Source organism: Rhineura floridana, chromosome 3, assembly GCF_030035675.1.
Source record: "Rhineura floridana isolate rRhiFlo1 chromosome 3, rRhiFlo1.hap2, whole genome shotgun sequence".
NCBI classification, from domain to species: Eukaryota; Metazoa; Chordata; class Lepidosauria; order Squamata; family Rhineuridae; genus Rhineura; species Rhineura floridana.
This window is the reverse complement of record NC_084482.1, coordinates 70,592,582-70,606,978: the sequence shown is the minus strand read 5'-3', so window position 1 is coordinate 70,606,978 and position 14,397 is coordinate 70,592,582. Positions and strand designations below refer to the sequence as shown.

Here is a 14,397-nt window from a genome sequence, read left to right as displayed (position 1 = left end):
ATGCCTCAAGCCCCTCACCTGTAAAATGCTAGGGCACAGTTCAGAGCTCAAAGAGGCATTGTCTTGTCCAAGGCTGCCTACAAGGTGTTCAAGTGAAGGCCTGTGTATCAGCAAAATAAGGCAACAAGCACCCTGGTGTGACGTACCAAATAAAATGTAAGTCTCAGAAACTGAGGAATTCAGCTAGTTTGTAAAGCTGCCTCCGTTATTCTACTTCCCTCTTCCAACAAGCCTTTTAGTTGAGACCTATCCCAGTCTGCGTCTGTGTTGGAATTGCTTTTAATATGTCTTTTAATATCTTTAACCCTTTTTAAAAGATGTTTTTAAAGTTTTTTTAAAATGCTTTTAACGTTGTTTTGTTTTAATGTATTTTAAGGTCTTTTTATGATATTTTAGAGTGTTTTTAGTGTTTCTGTTTGCCGCCCTGGGCTCCTGCTGGAAGGGCGGGGTATAAATAAAATAATAAAAATAAATAAATAAATAAAGATATTTGCAGGTATCCTGGAAGATTCTAGATAGTGACAAGTTTATTATCTTGCCTGGGTCTAATTGCAAAGTACAACTGAGAATGCCAGAGGGGACCCCTTGGTAGACTGCTCATTGTAGTTCATGAAGGGGGCAGATATGAAATTCAAAAGTGGCCAACCTTACAAAGCTCTGGATTGCAGAGATATTTGCTCAGATCCTGGCTGACATTCGTTAGTGTGCCCTTCATGAGAAACCTTCAGCTAAATAGCACAAGATGCTGGAGAAAAGTTCATGCCTTCAGGTAACCTGGTTTAGACAGGGCCTGCTTTCATTTCTGTGACAATTAGGAAGCTATTTTTAACTTACAGAATAGTTGTACTTTTCTTCTCATGATGCAAGAGGTAGTATGCACCAGTAGACTTCGGCCTTGTGTTGGTGAATATGCCTTCAAGCCACTATGCAAACATAGGTTTGCAGCCAGGAGGCAAGTTAGGACTCAGGTGGCCCAGCTGACATTTTCTGGGGTGGGGAGTAAAGGACACACAGAATAGACAGGATGTAGGAAGACAGAAGGCAGCAAAGGAAATAGGAGTAGGAATTATTGGGTTCCAGGCATTGCCAAAGAGTCATGTACAGGGTGTGTTGACCAGTCCATCAGAACCTTCTGTACCAGAGCTGCTGGGAGATGCTATGGGGATTTTAATCAGGAAAAATGGTCCCAGGGAAAATGTTAAATTCTCCCTCTCCCTTTGCCATGGTTTATCTTTTTATTTATTTAATAAATTTTATATACTGCTTGATTGTAATAAAACCTCTAAGCAGTTTACAAGACATTTTAAAATTATCAGTAAGTTCCTATGTGACTCTCTCCCCTCATATGTTGATTAAAACAAACCTATTCTAATCCTAGATCTTTCAGATCATGTCCAATTGGTCACTTGCTTAGTACAGCATTGAATGCGAGGTAATGGATCCCTCACTGCTAAAGAAAGAAGTGACTCTACAGCTCAAATCCCCCACCCCCTTATTTTAGATTTATTTCAGGAAACGTATGTAAAGAGATGCCAAGTTGAACCTCTGGGGGTCATAGGATGATTTTGCCCTAGGATCTTGGTGCCTAGCGTCCTCTACTGATGCCTTTGTGTAGATTTAAATATGAGTCAAACCCACACAGTAAGAATGCATGAAATGAGAGGTATGCACAATGATTTCTTCCATTGGTAAGGGGCAACGCAGAGAAAATGGATTGGAATCTTACGTCCCAGCAAGATTGATTTGGTATTCTGTCTGTCTGTCTCTCCTCTCCTTTTACCTTGCCAAAAGAAACATAAAAGGCATTTCACTTTTGGAACGATTTAATTTGAAATCAGTTGATGTTGCAATTTAAATAGCACTTGTTTTGATTGAAGGGCTTGTGTTTCGAAGTGATGATCCAACATCAGTTTAAGTTCCTCTTACATTGCGTAAAGGTACAGTACAGCAAACGGTAAACATCCTCCTGCATGGCGACACTTGCATGACGCTTCCCAGTGCATGAGTATAGTCACAGATAACTTGCGACTAGACTAACACCACCTACTTGATGCAGGTACAACCTTTATGCACCTGTTACATTAACATCCCTGCCTGTTGCTATAGAAGAAATAGCTATTGAATGTCACTTGTTCTTCATAATATTAATTGCATTGCAGCAAGCACAGGTTTGTGTGAACATGCAGACACAGAGATTTCTCTTCCAATTCTAAAAGAAAAGAGTTCATCCATATTGTACAATATAGGAAGGAAAAGGCAGTTTGAGGATAAAGATTAGTATTTATTTTCAAGTTTCCAGAGATGGGGCTCTACCATTAGGTGCTTCTCCTTCCCAGGAGGCCACAGGACCTTATTTAAATGTCTGCTACTTCCATCTTCTTACCAGATGTTTCAACACCAGCCATGTTTCAGTCTCTCTCTCTCTCTTTCCCCTCTGCCACATTTTACTGGAGATCTGGAGAACCCCAAAGCTTGCTTATAGCATACTATTGTGTGACATTTCAGTTGGCCTAACAAACATACTGACCAAATATGGATTTTTAGAATTTTTCTTATGGGTCCCTGCAGCTGCCTTTACATTTTAAAAATTGTTTCCCTAAATCAGGACGGAAGGGAAAGCTGTAGACCTCCAGACATTGTTGGACTATATGTTCTGTCATCCCTGACCATTGGTTATTCTGGCTAGGCTGATGGGAGTTGGAAGTCCAACAACAGCTGGAAGACCAGTTCTTAAAAAGCAGGTGGGAAACCTGGGAGGTAGCCAAAACATCTTAGCTTAGGGTATATAAAACAATTTCTCCATAAAGAAGCTGACTCTTGTCATTAACCCTCTCTTACTTTGTTCACACAAACTGCTACTCTAGGGACTAAAGGCATACTATTTCACTTTCTCTGCTTATGGAGGTATTCTGGGTAGTAATTATATACTTTTGTTTCCATTTGTCTGTTCATACCTAACAAATTCAAGAGCAAGAAGACGACCACATACCTGTTGTTTTCCATGTAGCCATACTTTGGGGAACATCACCTTGCTTCTCTCAATACTCTAGAATATAATAATCTCATACTGCAGCTTGCATTACCAACATAGAATTGCACACATACCAACTTACGCCTGGCTAACCCATAGAGGTATCCATCAGAGTTCATTTTTATGCGTGTTAAGGCCACTTAAGTGCACTTCTCTGGCAAGTGCAAGATCTGTACTTTATGTATGTGCATGGGCACAAACACACCTTCATAAATGGCTGTATTTTAAATAGATAGAACATTGTTATTTTTATGTCCGCTTTTATATTTGTAAGCTACTTTCAGCAGCTTCTTTGTGGAGAGGAAAAACAGGGCATAACTTTTAAAATAATAAAAATAAATACTAGAACTCGTGGACATTCAAAGAAGCTGAATGTTGGAAGATTCAGGACAGACAAAAGGAAGTACTTCTTTACTCAGCGCATAGTTAAACTATGGAATTTGCTCCCACAAGATGCAGTAATGGCCACCAGCTTGGATGGCATTAAAAGAAGATTAGACAAAATCATGGAGGACAGGGCTATCAATGGCTACTAGCCGTGATGGCTGTGCTGTGCTACCCTAGTCAGAGGGAGCATGCTTCTGAAAACCAGTTGCTGGAAGCCTCAGGGGGGGAGAGTGTTCTTGCACTCAGGTCCTGCTTGCGGGCTTCCCCCAGGCACCTGGTTGGCCACTGTGAGAACGGGATGCTGGACTAGATGAGCCACTGGCCTGATCCAGCAGGCTCTTCTTATGTTCTTATGTTCAGCTGCACCTAGATATGCCAGTATGTAAAGTGTTATAGATTTCTGCTGCTTAAATGCTATATGTTGCTGCTGTTGAGTTACAAAATTTGAGAGTGGCAGAGATTTTCATTCCTCACAAGCTGCAAGGAAAGAGGCCTACACAAATACAAAAATGGATGCTTGTTCATGTCTTGAGCAAGATATACCCAGCCCCACCTCTCACAGACATCTATCTAGCACAAATCTCCAATACCTTAAAGCTGTTCTAACACTCTGTTTCTTCTGTCTCCAAAACAGAGACAACCTGGCCTCTGCCCGAACGGTTAAAACTGCATCTTGAATGGGCTGCTGCAAAGGGAACTCACTTCCAGTGAGGAACAAGACTTGGGAGGGAAATGTAGTGCATCCAGAACGAAATGCTGCTAGAAAACCAAGAGTGTATCCTTGCTTTGGCTGAGAAAGCTATGGTGAAGAACTTTTAAAGTGATCGCTGAGAAGTGGGGATAGGGTGGGGGTGAGGAGAAGAGGAAGGACAAGTTTTGTCTCACCAATTATGGAAGTACTGAAAATCTCTAGAGCTGCTCTGGAATCTTAGGCATAATTCAAAATCAAGAATCAGCATATAAACAGCAATGTCTTCAAAGTTAAGCATGGATTTCTGCATACTTTTGGTTTCACTTACTAGCAAGACAGTCAGTGGGATGTAGTGGTTAGATTTTTGAACTAAGAACCTGAGAGACCAGCTTTCAAAAAGCCATTGAGCCATGAAGCTCTTTGGCTGACCTTGGACTGGTTACCATTTCTCAGTCTGAACTACAGCACAAGGCTGTTATGAAGATAAAGTGTTGGTGAGGAACTTCATACAGAAGCTGGAGGTTAAAAAATAAAATAAAAAGAAGCAAGACCGAACCACCTCATTCCTTGCTTCAAGGCTGCAACTGACAATATCCAACCTCTGCTGGAACTAGCAGGAGAGGAAAAGGGCAGCACAAAAGGTCCAGTCTTCCTTTTCTTCCTCCCCACTCCTGCTTCTTCTGTCTAGGAACAATTGAACGTATAGATTTCACCCCCACTCAAGATCTGAGCCTCAGTTGGCCTTTGGCACTCATGGCTCTCCTTTGGTGGGAGGAAATCTGAAAAGCCCCCCTTCACATTAGAAACAGTGAAAGATGGGACTGCATCACACTTCTTTCCCTGAGACAGGAATACTAACGAATCAATGCTCAGTGTGGGACAGCAGGACAAGGCTGGACCCATCCAGCCATCTGTATTCATCATGCCCGAAGTGCAATACCAAAAGAGAAGCATGTGTGTGCAATGGCCAATCCTGCCCCAGGAAAATGTTGCTCGGTAAGTGCTGCCATTTTCAGTGGCTATTCAGGGAGCCTGCCGCAGGTGTCCTTAAGATCCAGAACAGATGGGGACATACAACAACAAATCAGTACTCCCATATTAAAGCTGCAGATGCCTCTTGTGCTAATGAGTTATATGCTCTGGGCTTTGATCCTAGGTCTGTCTGAGATAGCAGAAATGCTGACACTTGGGATGGAGGACAAACAAACAATGAAATCCCTGTGGAGCTAGAGCAGATGTCCATGATAGTGTCTGAAAGCCAGCAGATGGGTCCTGGGTTGCTGCCACATTCAAGAGGAGGAAAAGGAAATTGGGCTGCTCCACAGGGTAGGGTCTGTTTAAATCTCCACTTGACCTGTGGTACTCCGAAATGATACATCACTAATTTTCATCAGACAGCCAAACTTGGCAGAAAGTAGTTGAAAACAAAAGAAAAATGCTAATTGCAGGATAAGTGCAACTCTTGGGGTTTGTGGGGGGCTCATGTCATCATATGGCTGAAAAGCCTTTGGTGAATATATCTTTGTGCCCTTAGGGTGGGCCAATGGTAAATGTGAACAAAAGAGAAAATTGGGGTGTTTAGACATAGTGCCCAGCCACTGAGATGCAAGATGGCCATTTGAACATAGTGATTGCATGATGGTGGCAGCCACATGGGAAAGCTGTTGGTTGGCAGCATCTGGCCATTAAGAAGAGTATGACTGTGCTCCCACTCTGAAGTAGAAATGGTAGCATAACGGGGGCACAGAAACACTTGGCTCAGGGAGTGGGATCAGATATGAGAGGCATTTTGCTCTCCCTGGGTTGGCTGCAGTCTTGGCAAAATTGAAAACGATAGCTCAAAGGTCAAGGACACTGTTCTGCAACCTTGGGTCCCCAGATATTGTTGGAGTACAACTCCTGTTATCCTTGGTCATTGGCTAAGCTGGCTGCAGTTGATGGAAGTTGTATACAGCTTGGGACCAGGATACCTGAAAGATCGTCTTACATACCCAGTTGATGACTGTGCTCTGCAGGTGAGGGCCTCCTGCAGATACTATCTTATCAGGAGGTCCATTCCGCATAACATAAGCGGCCTTTAGTGTAGTGGCACTTACCCTTTGGAATTGCCTCCCCTGAAATATTAGACAGGCACCATCTCTTATCTTTTTTGGTGCCTACTGAAGACCTTCCTCTTTCAACAAGCCTTTAAGTAGAGACCATATCCCAGTCTGTGTCTGTGTTGGACTTGCTTTTTAATGCATTTTTAAAGCTTTTTTAAAAAAGATGTTTTGTTTTAATATATTTTAAAGTCCATTTTAGAATGTTTTTAGTGCTTTTGTTTGCTGCTCTGGGCTCCTACTGGAAGGGTGGGATATAAATCTAGTAAATAAATAATAAATAATAGTCCAACAACATCTGGGCCCCCAAGGCTGAAGAACAGAGGTCTAGGATACATGCTTTCACATGTGCCATTTAAATCACCAGGGACTCTCTGCTCCTGTTGAAGCACATGTATGAAATGCAGACAGAAATGCAATGCTTAAATGCTTTTTTTGATAGGCATTCAGGAAAGTAGCTCTGCAATTTTGTCAATGGTACTAATATTTGGGGGACGGGACTGTGAACAAAAGCATGTGGTCTGATGGGTGTTTTGAGCCAGGTCTCCAACAACCTCTTCCACCTCCCCCCCCCCGTGGTGCTGTACGTATTTGGGAATGGCTCTTCCACATTTTATACCTGGGCTGTGGAACTTGTGGCCCTCCAGATGTTTTTGGATTACATCTGCCATCACTGCTGACCACTGGCTATGTTGGCTGGGACTGATGGGAGTGTAACAACATCTTGAGGGGCATGGTTTTAGCCACACCTGTTTTAAATGGTTCTTCCTCTATGAAAGTGCCCCTTTCAATCCCTCTTCTCCTTCCATGGACATCTGATGCCCAGATATTTCCCCTCACTGTCCGCTGCCTGGGACCCCCCCCCCACTCAAACTGAGAAAGCTGGAAGATAGCCCTGTTCACTTCACCATCTCCCTATCCACCCCTTGTACCAGCACTGGTGGGCCTAACACTATAAACAGTTGGTGATTAGCTTATTCATACAATTAGCAGTGAAGTGGGTAGACAGGCAATGCAGGTAGGGTGGAGGTGGGTTAACCAGACTGGGTACCAGACTGTTACTTACCAACTCTTACAAGATCTGCCTCAAAGGGTAGCCTCAAGGCCATACAGGCCAGTAGTTGGGGCAGGCAAGTGTAGAAATGTATCTCTAACATTCTAGCTGGTTGGGATATGACTACATTTAAAGCAGGAAAAACATAACTGATGAACGTTGGAAATGAAAAGCTTCCCTCTTCTTTTCACTTACTACTAAACTGATCATTAAAATTCTTGAAAATGCACACATGGCTTCAGCCTAATTCTTGAAGTGCTGCCCTCATTGGGACTGACCCCCCCCAACAAAGCATCACGGCTAAATAAGCCTGTCCCACAGAGAAGCTTTTATTCCCAGGCATCCCAGCAGAAAGTCAGCAGCCCCCCCCCCGCTAATCCACCAATCCAGACACAGCAAACAGACAAGAGAAACAGAGATACCACAAAAGTCATTAATTGTACTTTAATGAGACCATAGGTTGGGGAGAGATGGGGCCGAAATGGAGGAAGCAGGAGCCCCCCTCCCCCTCGAAAGGAGCTGCTCAGTGCTTGGGCTGGGTTTTTCTTGCCAGTAATTTTAAGATGCAGCACAAGATACCAATGGGCAATTCCCCCAGCTTGAGGAGCAGCAAATATACCATGTGGCTGGAATTGGAAAGAGTAGCTAGGATCACAATCTCTCCTCTCCACCCCCCATCTTTTAAAACAAGAATTTGCACTTGTTTTCCTGCCTCTTCTGCTTTGGATGATGAACTACACATTATCACAGCCTGTGGCAAAGCGAGAGCATTTAGACTTGCAAAAACCACTGCTGGGATTTTTAAAAAGAAAAAAGGAGTTTGGAGACATTTATCATAAATCTGAGGGAGGGAAGGTTCGTGTGAAAGTTTGGTGTTGGAAGAATTATTATCAGCATTTAAATTTACATCGTATATTTGTACACCAGTTCAAATGAAATGGCCCAATAAATCAAATATATATATTTATAGCCTTTTTATATATATATACAAATATATATCTACCTTGACAGATATATGTATCTCATCTCTTCTAAAATGATAAAAGGTTACATCTGTCTTTGCATGCACAGTTGAGAGCTCTGCCCTCTTCAGTCAAACCCTGGGCTAAACACCACGGAGAGCTGCAATCTGGCCCCTACAAGCGTATGTTAGTGGCATCCATCTCCCCTTTCCTTGCCCTCAAGGTATTAACACACAGCCGATAGAAGAGGGGGATAATCCCATGGTGCTGGTGAACAAGAACTCCATATGGCCAGATTCTGCCTCCGACATCACACTGCAAGGGCGGGGGTATGTTTAAGATCACTTTTATTGCTAATCAAGTAACTGCTTCTCAGACATACAGGAGACCATCACCCAACCACATCACAGCTGCCACTTCCTCCCACTTCTGACCACAGCCAGATGCTCTGTTCCTCCCATTACTGACCTCCCCCCCCCATCTACTTTCAAAGAGCTTTTCCATGCCAAGCAGAGGGAGGTGAGCAAATATGAATGATGGGAGAAAAAGCAGGCAGACCCAGGTAACTGGGGTGGGGAAATGGAACTGTAGACGTTTTGTAAGGCCAGATTCCCTTCCCCTGTTGGAGGCTTGTAGATACACAGAGATTCACAACGCTGCACCTGGTATTTCAGAATACAGGCCTTCAGGGATTGAGGAAAGGTGCAGTCACTTCTAAAACAGGAGAGAGTTCCATTCCTTGCCCAATCCACAGGGAAGAGAGAGATGGGCCAGCACAGGTGGAGTGGAAAGAGTAAGGACAGCGAGAGCAAAAGCAGGAGGCAGACAGAACAAAACACGCCTCCAAGGTCAGAAAGCTAAACCCGGTGGGTGCCTTCAGCCGGTAAGCAGCCTACCACCCTCTTATCTCTGTGCTTCGTACAACACTGGAGTGAAACAAATTCCCCAATAGGGCAGATGGGATTAATTCTTTGTTAAGGGTCCAAAAGCTTGTAACAGAGATAAATAGGCACCACGTCAAAAAGGCAAAATTTGGATAAGGCTAAACAAACAGAAGAAGAAAAATAAATTAATTGGAAATTGCACCAGCAATGCCCTTTGCCACAGAGACAAGGTTAGCACCAGGCCCACAGTCTGTCAGTCTTGCACAAGGGGCTGGCAAGCGGAACTTCAGAAGAGAGCTCTGGAGGCCTCTGGACACATCTCCTTCAGTAGTGTTCATGGGGCACCGATATGTACAGGAGGGCACATTAGAGGGACAGGGGACTTTTGTGTCATAGGGCGGTGCTTTCTGAATCCTCTGAACTGATTTTTCCTGGTACCGGATGTCTCTGGACTTGTCCCAGTGGGTCCAGATGAAGTGTGGAGTCAACTTCTACATGGATGGAAGGGATAGCAAGGTGGGCAAGATCTGCAAGCAGGCACAGACACACAGGGAGACATATCATTAATCACACTGCTCTAAGCTAAGAAAAATTAAGACAAGCTTTAACTTAAATTTGAGCATTAAATATAGTTCTCAGAGCCTGTTAATGCCAGAGAAAAGGGATGTCATAATATATTGGCTTGTGCCTTTTGCGTCAACATTCTTCAGAACTGTCCCTTCTCAGAAAGCACATATGAATTAGTTCTAAACGATATGCTTCATAATCTCGATTCCTTAAACACAGCTCAGCAACCAGATTTTAGGCCAACGATAGCAGGTGGCAACATATCCTGTGGTTTCAGGTCCAATGCCCATGCAACCTAATCATAAACACAGGCTTGTAAATAGTAACTTGCCTGGTCAAATTGTTAGTGAGAATCTCCAGGCAACCAGGGAGAAAAGTGTATGGAAATGGAAAGACAGGTACCCCCCCTTTAGTGTTAGTATGCCACAAATGACTTAACATACAAGTGTGCAGGCAGGGGAATAAACATATTAGTGGGCTACTAATTTGAAAAGTTGCTTGCAAGGTTGTTTTAAATGTCTTTGGGGGGAAAAACCCACCCCCCTACCTCATTTGGCAAGGAGGCATCAACATGACAAAATTTGCCAAAGCTGTGTGGGTATCGTTGCTGTTCCCCTTCAGTTAGCCTTGAAGAAAATGGCTCTATCTGGTAAAGGAATCTAAGTGGCCAGTATTGCAATAGCACCTTTATCTAGAATTTAATATCTCTGTCTCTCCTCCTCCCCTGCCCCCAGGACTCAATAGCCTTATAGGCCCCTTCCAACTGTATGATTCTATGATTGTATGTATCATTCATCTTCTCAATTTTTTTCCATCTTCATTTTTTCTTTTTCCTGTGCTTTTTGGTGGCATGCTATCCATAGACATAAATAAGTAAAATAATTAACCGCTTTGCACATCTGCTTGAACATGATGGAGACATCATGGGACCAAACAATGATGTTGGCTTATAAATGTGTAAATCCACCCTGAAAAGTTAGTCAATTAACTATGAATAACTTTAAGAGATATAGCTCTTTTTGTAATCATTGATGAGCTCATCTCCGATCTTTTTAGTTCTTGCTTAATCCAAAACACTAAAAGGAGGCTCTGAATAAAGAGAAGCCAGTTCTTTTCTAACTCTAACCTGGGGCCCACACCTCAAGATATGAAAAAGACATTGAAAATATGCCTACCAAATGTGCACATGATGAATACTATCATTTTTGAGGAAGACAAGACTGTTTGTGGACACAGGTAAGCATATGCCCAGGAGCCAGAGTATACACACAGATATCTCCACGGGATGTTACAGTGTTCACAACATGTCCCTATGAGGGACATGTTATAAATACCGCTTTCCAGATATGAAGCAACTCTAGGGTGGTATGCAGATTGTGGCCAAAACTGGGTAGGAATTAAGGAACAAGCCTTCCAAATAAATGATTTGGAGACTATGCAGAATTAGGATAGGGTGGGGTTCCTTAGCTGTAGACTAATGCATCTAGATTGTTTTAAACAATGTCCTATGCACAACCACGATCCATTCCCCTCCCACTCCACACCCTGTTCACTTCCACAGGGAGTCAGAATAGATGGAACATCCTGAAATACAACTAATAAAACTGAATTTGCTTGTGTTCCTTTTGAGCCCATTATTGTATTATTAACCTTCACAAACAGCTTATCACGGGGAGATCCACATGGCAAATGTGCTTGAGAAAGCCCTTCTAATATTAAGCCAATAAAAAGAGCGAGAGAAGCGTGGAAGGCAAAGGTAGTCAACCTGGTGCCCTCCAGATGTGGCTGGACTTCCAGCTTCCATCAGTCCCAGCCAGCACGGCTAACGGTCAGGGATGATGGGAGCTGCAGTCCAGCAACATCTGTAGGGCACATTGGCTCACTGGTGTAAGGGACGGAGTAAGGTCTAGTGCAAGAGGAATAGCCTTTCAAGGTTCAGAGAAAGATCAAGGTTCTGCAGAAATTGCCTGCTTGATAGAAGCATCCCTTCTGAGGTGGAATGCTTACACATCAGCCTTTGGATGATTGCTTTCTATCTTTCTATGCACATGCAGGCGTGAGTGTGTTTCAGTTGGGCAGATATAATATTTTCCATTTTCCATGGAAAACTTTGGGAAGGGTAAAGAATGTCCCCTTTGCCCCCTCTGGCTTTGACACTTGCTAGTCATCCTCAGACAGGGCTGGAGAACCGCTGGCCCATGGCTTGCCAGGTCTCCCCATGTAGCCTGTGAGGCCATTTGGGGGAAGCTACGCCCACTCACCCTACACATGACATTAGGTATGGGGTGGGTAAGGACAAGGATTTAAAGGAACAACCAGGAGCTTGAAGATGGCTCACTATTGTTCCTTTGCCAGAGCAAGGCCCATTCCTGACTGCCCATCAGCTGACGGACCTTGCTCAAGGAGGGGAAAGTGGTTCCCCCTCCCAACGTTGCTCTTTGAAGTTTCCTTACAATTCTTCCTTCCACCTCTGACATTAGCGATGGAAAGAAGCAGCATGGGGAAGCTTGCGAAGTATAGGGCTGGCAAGGCCCTTGTGCTTAGGATCTCCTTGCAAAGGATTTTGATGGGGTGGGACAAACCACCCATCAATCATGTGATGTTACAATAATGCCGTGTGATTGATTGGTAGGTTGGCCCATCCACATGTCAAAGTTGGCCTATGGGTGGGGCCAGATAAAGTTCTGACCCCCAGAGCCAATAAGGTTCCCCACCCGTCCTAAGACAACTGCCCAATTGGAGCCGTTTGGGTGAGACAGTGAAACACTACATTTGGTGCACAACTGCTTACCGCTTAGGGCAGTGCTGGCAATCTGCCCTACTCTGTCTTGTAATATAAAAAGCTGCCTTATACTGGGTCAGGAACAAAGAGGTCCATCTAGCTCAGTATTTTCTCCACTGACCGGCAGCAGCCCTCATCCTACCTGGAGATACCAGGGACTGAATCCGGGACCTTCTGCAGGCAAACCCGATCCTCTATCACTGAGCTGTGGGCCTTCCCCCATACTTCCTGTTTTATGTTCATTTTTCTCCCCAGCAGCCAGAGATACCAAGGTAAATGCAACCATGCTATCTTCAGGCAGCTTCCCAACATACTTGTGGGACCCAGTTTTCATTTACTCTGTTGTGTAATTTCAAACAACCCTCCTATTTAGATTAGGATGCAGATGATCCCCTCGCAGTCACTGAGGAACACTTCACAGGGTGGTCTTTAATGCTAGTCCTACTCAGAGCAGACCCACTGAAGTTAACAGACCCGACTAACTTAGGTTCATTCATTTCAATGAGTCTACTCTGAGTAGACTTAGTGGAACATAACCCACTGTGTATAATTTTAAATCATGGAAGCCTTCTCACTAAGTTCCTACTTTGCCTATAAGCGTAACATGCGGATAGAATGCACGTGGTTACTTGTAAGAAAGAATAAACCCAAGAACCTGCAAATCACACAGGGTATTTGCATCCTGAGCAAAAACTCACACTCACAATATGATTTTGCACACAAAGCAACTTGTGAAAGCACTCCCATAAAATGGCTGTGGGACGTGTACTCCAGAACAAAGGAGTGATTCATGATGGGGAACCTGTGGCTCTCCAGATCCTACCGGATTCCAACTCCCATCAGCTCTAGCCCACGTGAGCAATTGCCAGGGGCAACCGGAGCTGGAGTCCAACAACATCTGGAGGGCCATAGGCTCCACACATTGATACTGTAAAGGCAACTATGACAGAAGATCCCATAACCCTCCTATCCTTTGAGCAAGGGGCACACATCTCATAACCTTGACTGTCACCTGCTCCTGGGTAGCCTCAGATATGGACTATTTGGCTTCATCCACAACAAATGTGTGCCATTAATATTCATTAATGGCAATATCATGACATCCCTTTGGAAAGAATACATGGAATGGTGGAGGGAGAGAGAATCACTTTGACAGAAAGGGCTAGCAAGGTTAGGAGCCAGTGAATCCTGTGGCTTGGAAAGGAATTAGCTGAATGAGTTGAATTGCCTGCATATATATATATATATATATATATATATATATATATATATATAACTCATTCAGCTAATTCCTTTCCAAGCCACAGGATTCACTGGCTCCTATATATATATGCAGGCAATTCAACTCATATATATATATATGTCAGGCTTGAAGGTCAGCGGTTCTGAGAAGCACACCTCCAAGTTTACTAATAACATCATTATCAGTCAGCTTGGGACTGGAGAGTCCGCTAGAGCAGCCCATGGAGTTCTGAATCAGCGTGCCCCATGCAAGGCCAGTGAGATGGTGAGGGGTGACTCTGTGAGGAAAGGCACAGCCATGGGTCAGGCCAGGGGCAAAGGGGGTGGTGGTGGTAGGGTGACGGCTGTAGTGGTGGCAGAGGTTCAGAGAAGAGGGCAGGGACTCCAGCTTACCCTGAGCATTCCCCTCACACCTATCCAACATTGCATCACGCGCCTCAAACAGCTGCAGGGACATAATAATAGGATTGGGAGACAGGAACAGAAGAGAAACAGAAAGTAACAAGACAAAAATAGTACACACAGAAACTCCAGTCAGAGCAGTTGCACCTGTCTACCTAAAACACCAGCGGGAAGCTGGCAACGCAAGATCCCACTCGTCGTTCACGGGGAAATCCTGTGGAAGGAAAATGTCTTCTCTCTGACTACACAGGCTTGGCAATTTACCACTCACGAGCTGCAGTCCCCTCATGCTTCCG

At 44.0% G+C, this 14,397-nt stretch overlaps 1 protein-coding gene and 1 long non-coding RNA gene across 16 annotated transcripts in view; one reads left to right on the top strand and one right to left on the bottom strand.

The window, feature by feature from the left end:
• LOC133382174 (uncharacterized) lies at positions 1-5,830 on the top strand. 2 transcript variants are annotated; one of them, XR_009761829.1, is made up of 3 exons: positions 1-156; positions 1,878-1,954; positions 4,053-5,830. It is a non-coding gene; the product is annotated as an uncharacterized LOC133382174 (long non-coding RNA). The 2 variants fall into 2 exon arrangements; XR_009761828.1 differs by having other exon boundaries at positions 4-156; positions 1,878-1,937.
• Positions 5,831-7,681: 1,851 nt separating this feature from the next.
• Positions 7,682-14,397, bottom strand: part of ARHGAP44 (Rho GTPase activating protein 44) — a 130,031-nt gene continuing 123,315 nt past the window's right edge. For 8 of the 14 annotated variants that reach the window (XM_061616482.1, XM_061616483.1, XM_061616481.1 and 5 more), the window contains one exon: positions 7,682-9,635. In XM_061616482.1, coding sequence (XP_061472466.1) covers positions 9,499-9,635 — 137 coding nt within the window. In that variant the 3' untranslated portion in view covers positions 7,682-9,498. Of the gene's footprint in view, positions 9,636-14,092; positions 14,145-14,397 lie in introns of all 14 variants that reach the window. The other 6 variants (XR_009761343.1, XR_009761342.1, XR_009761344.1 and 3 more) reach the window with 3 other exon arrangements.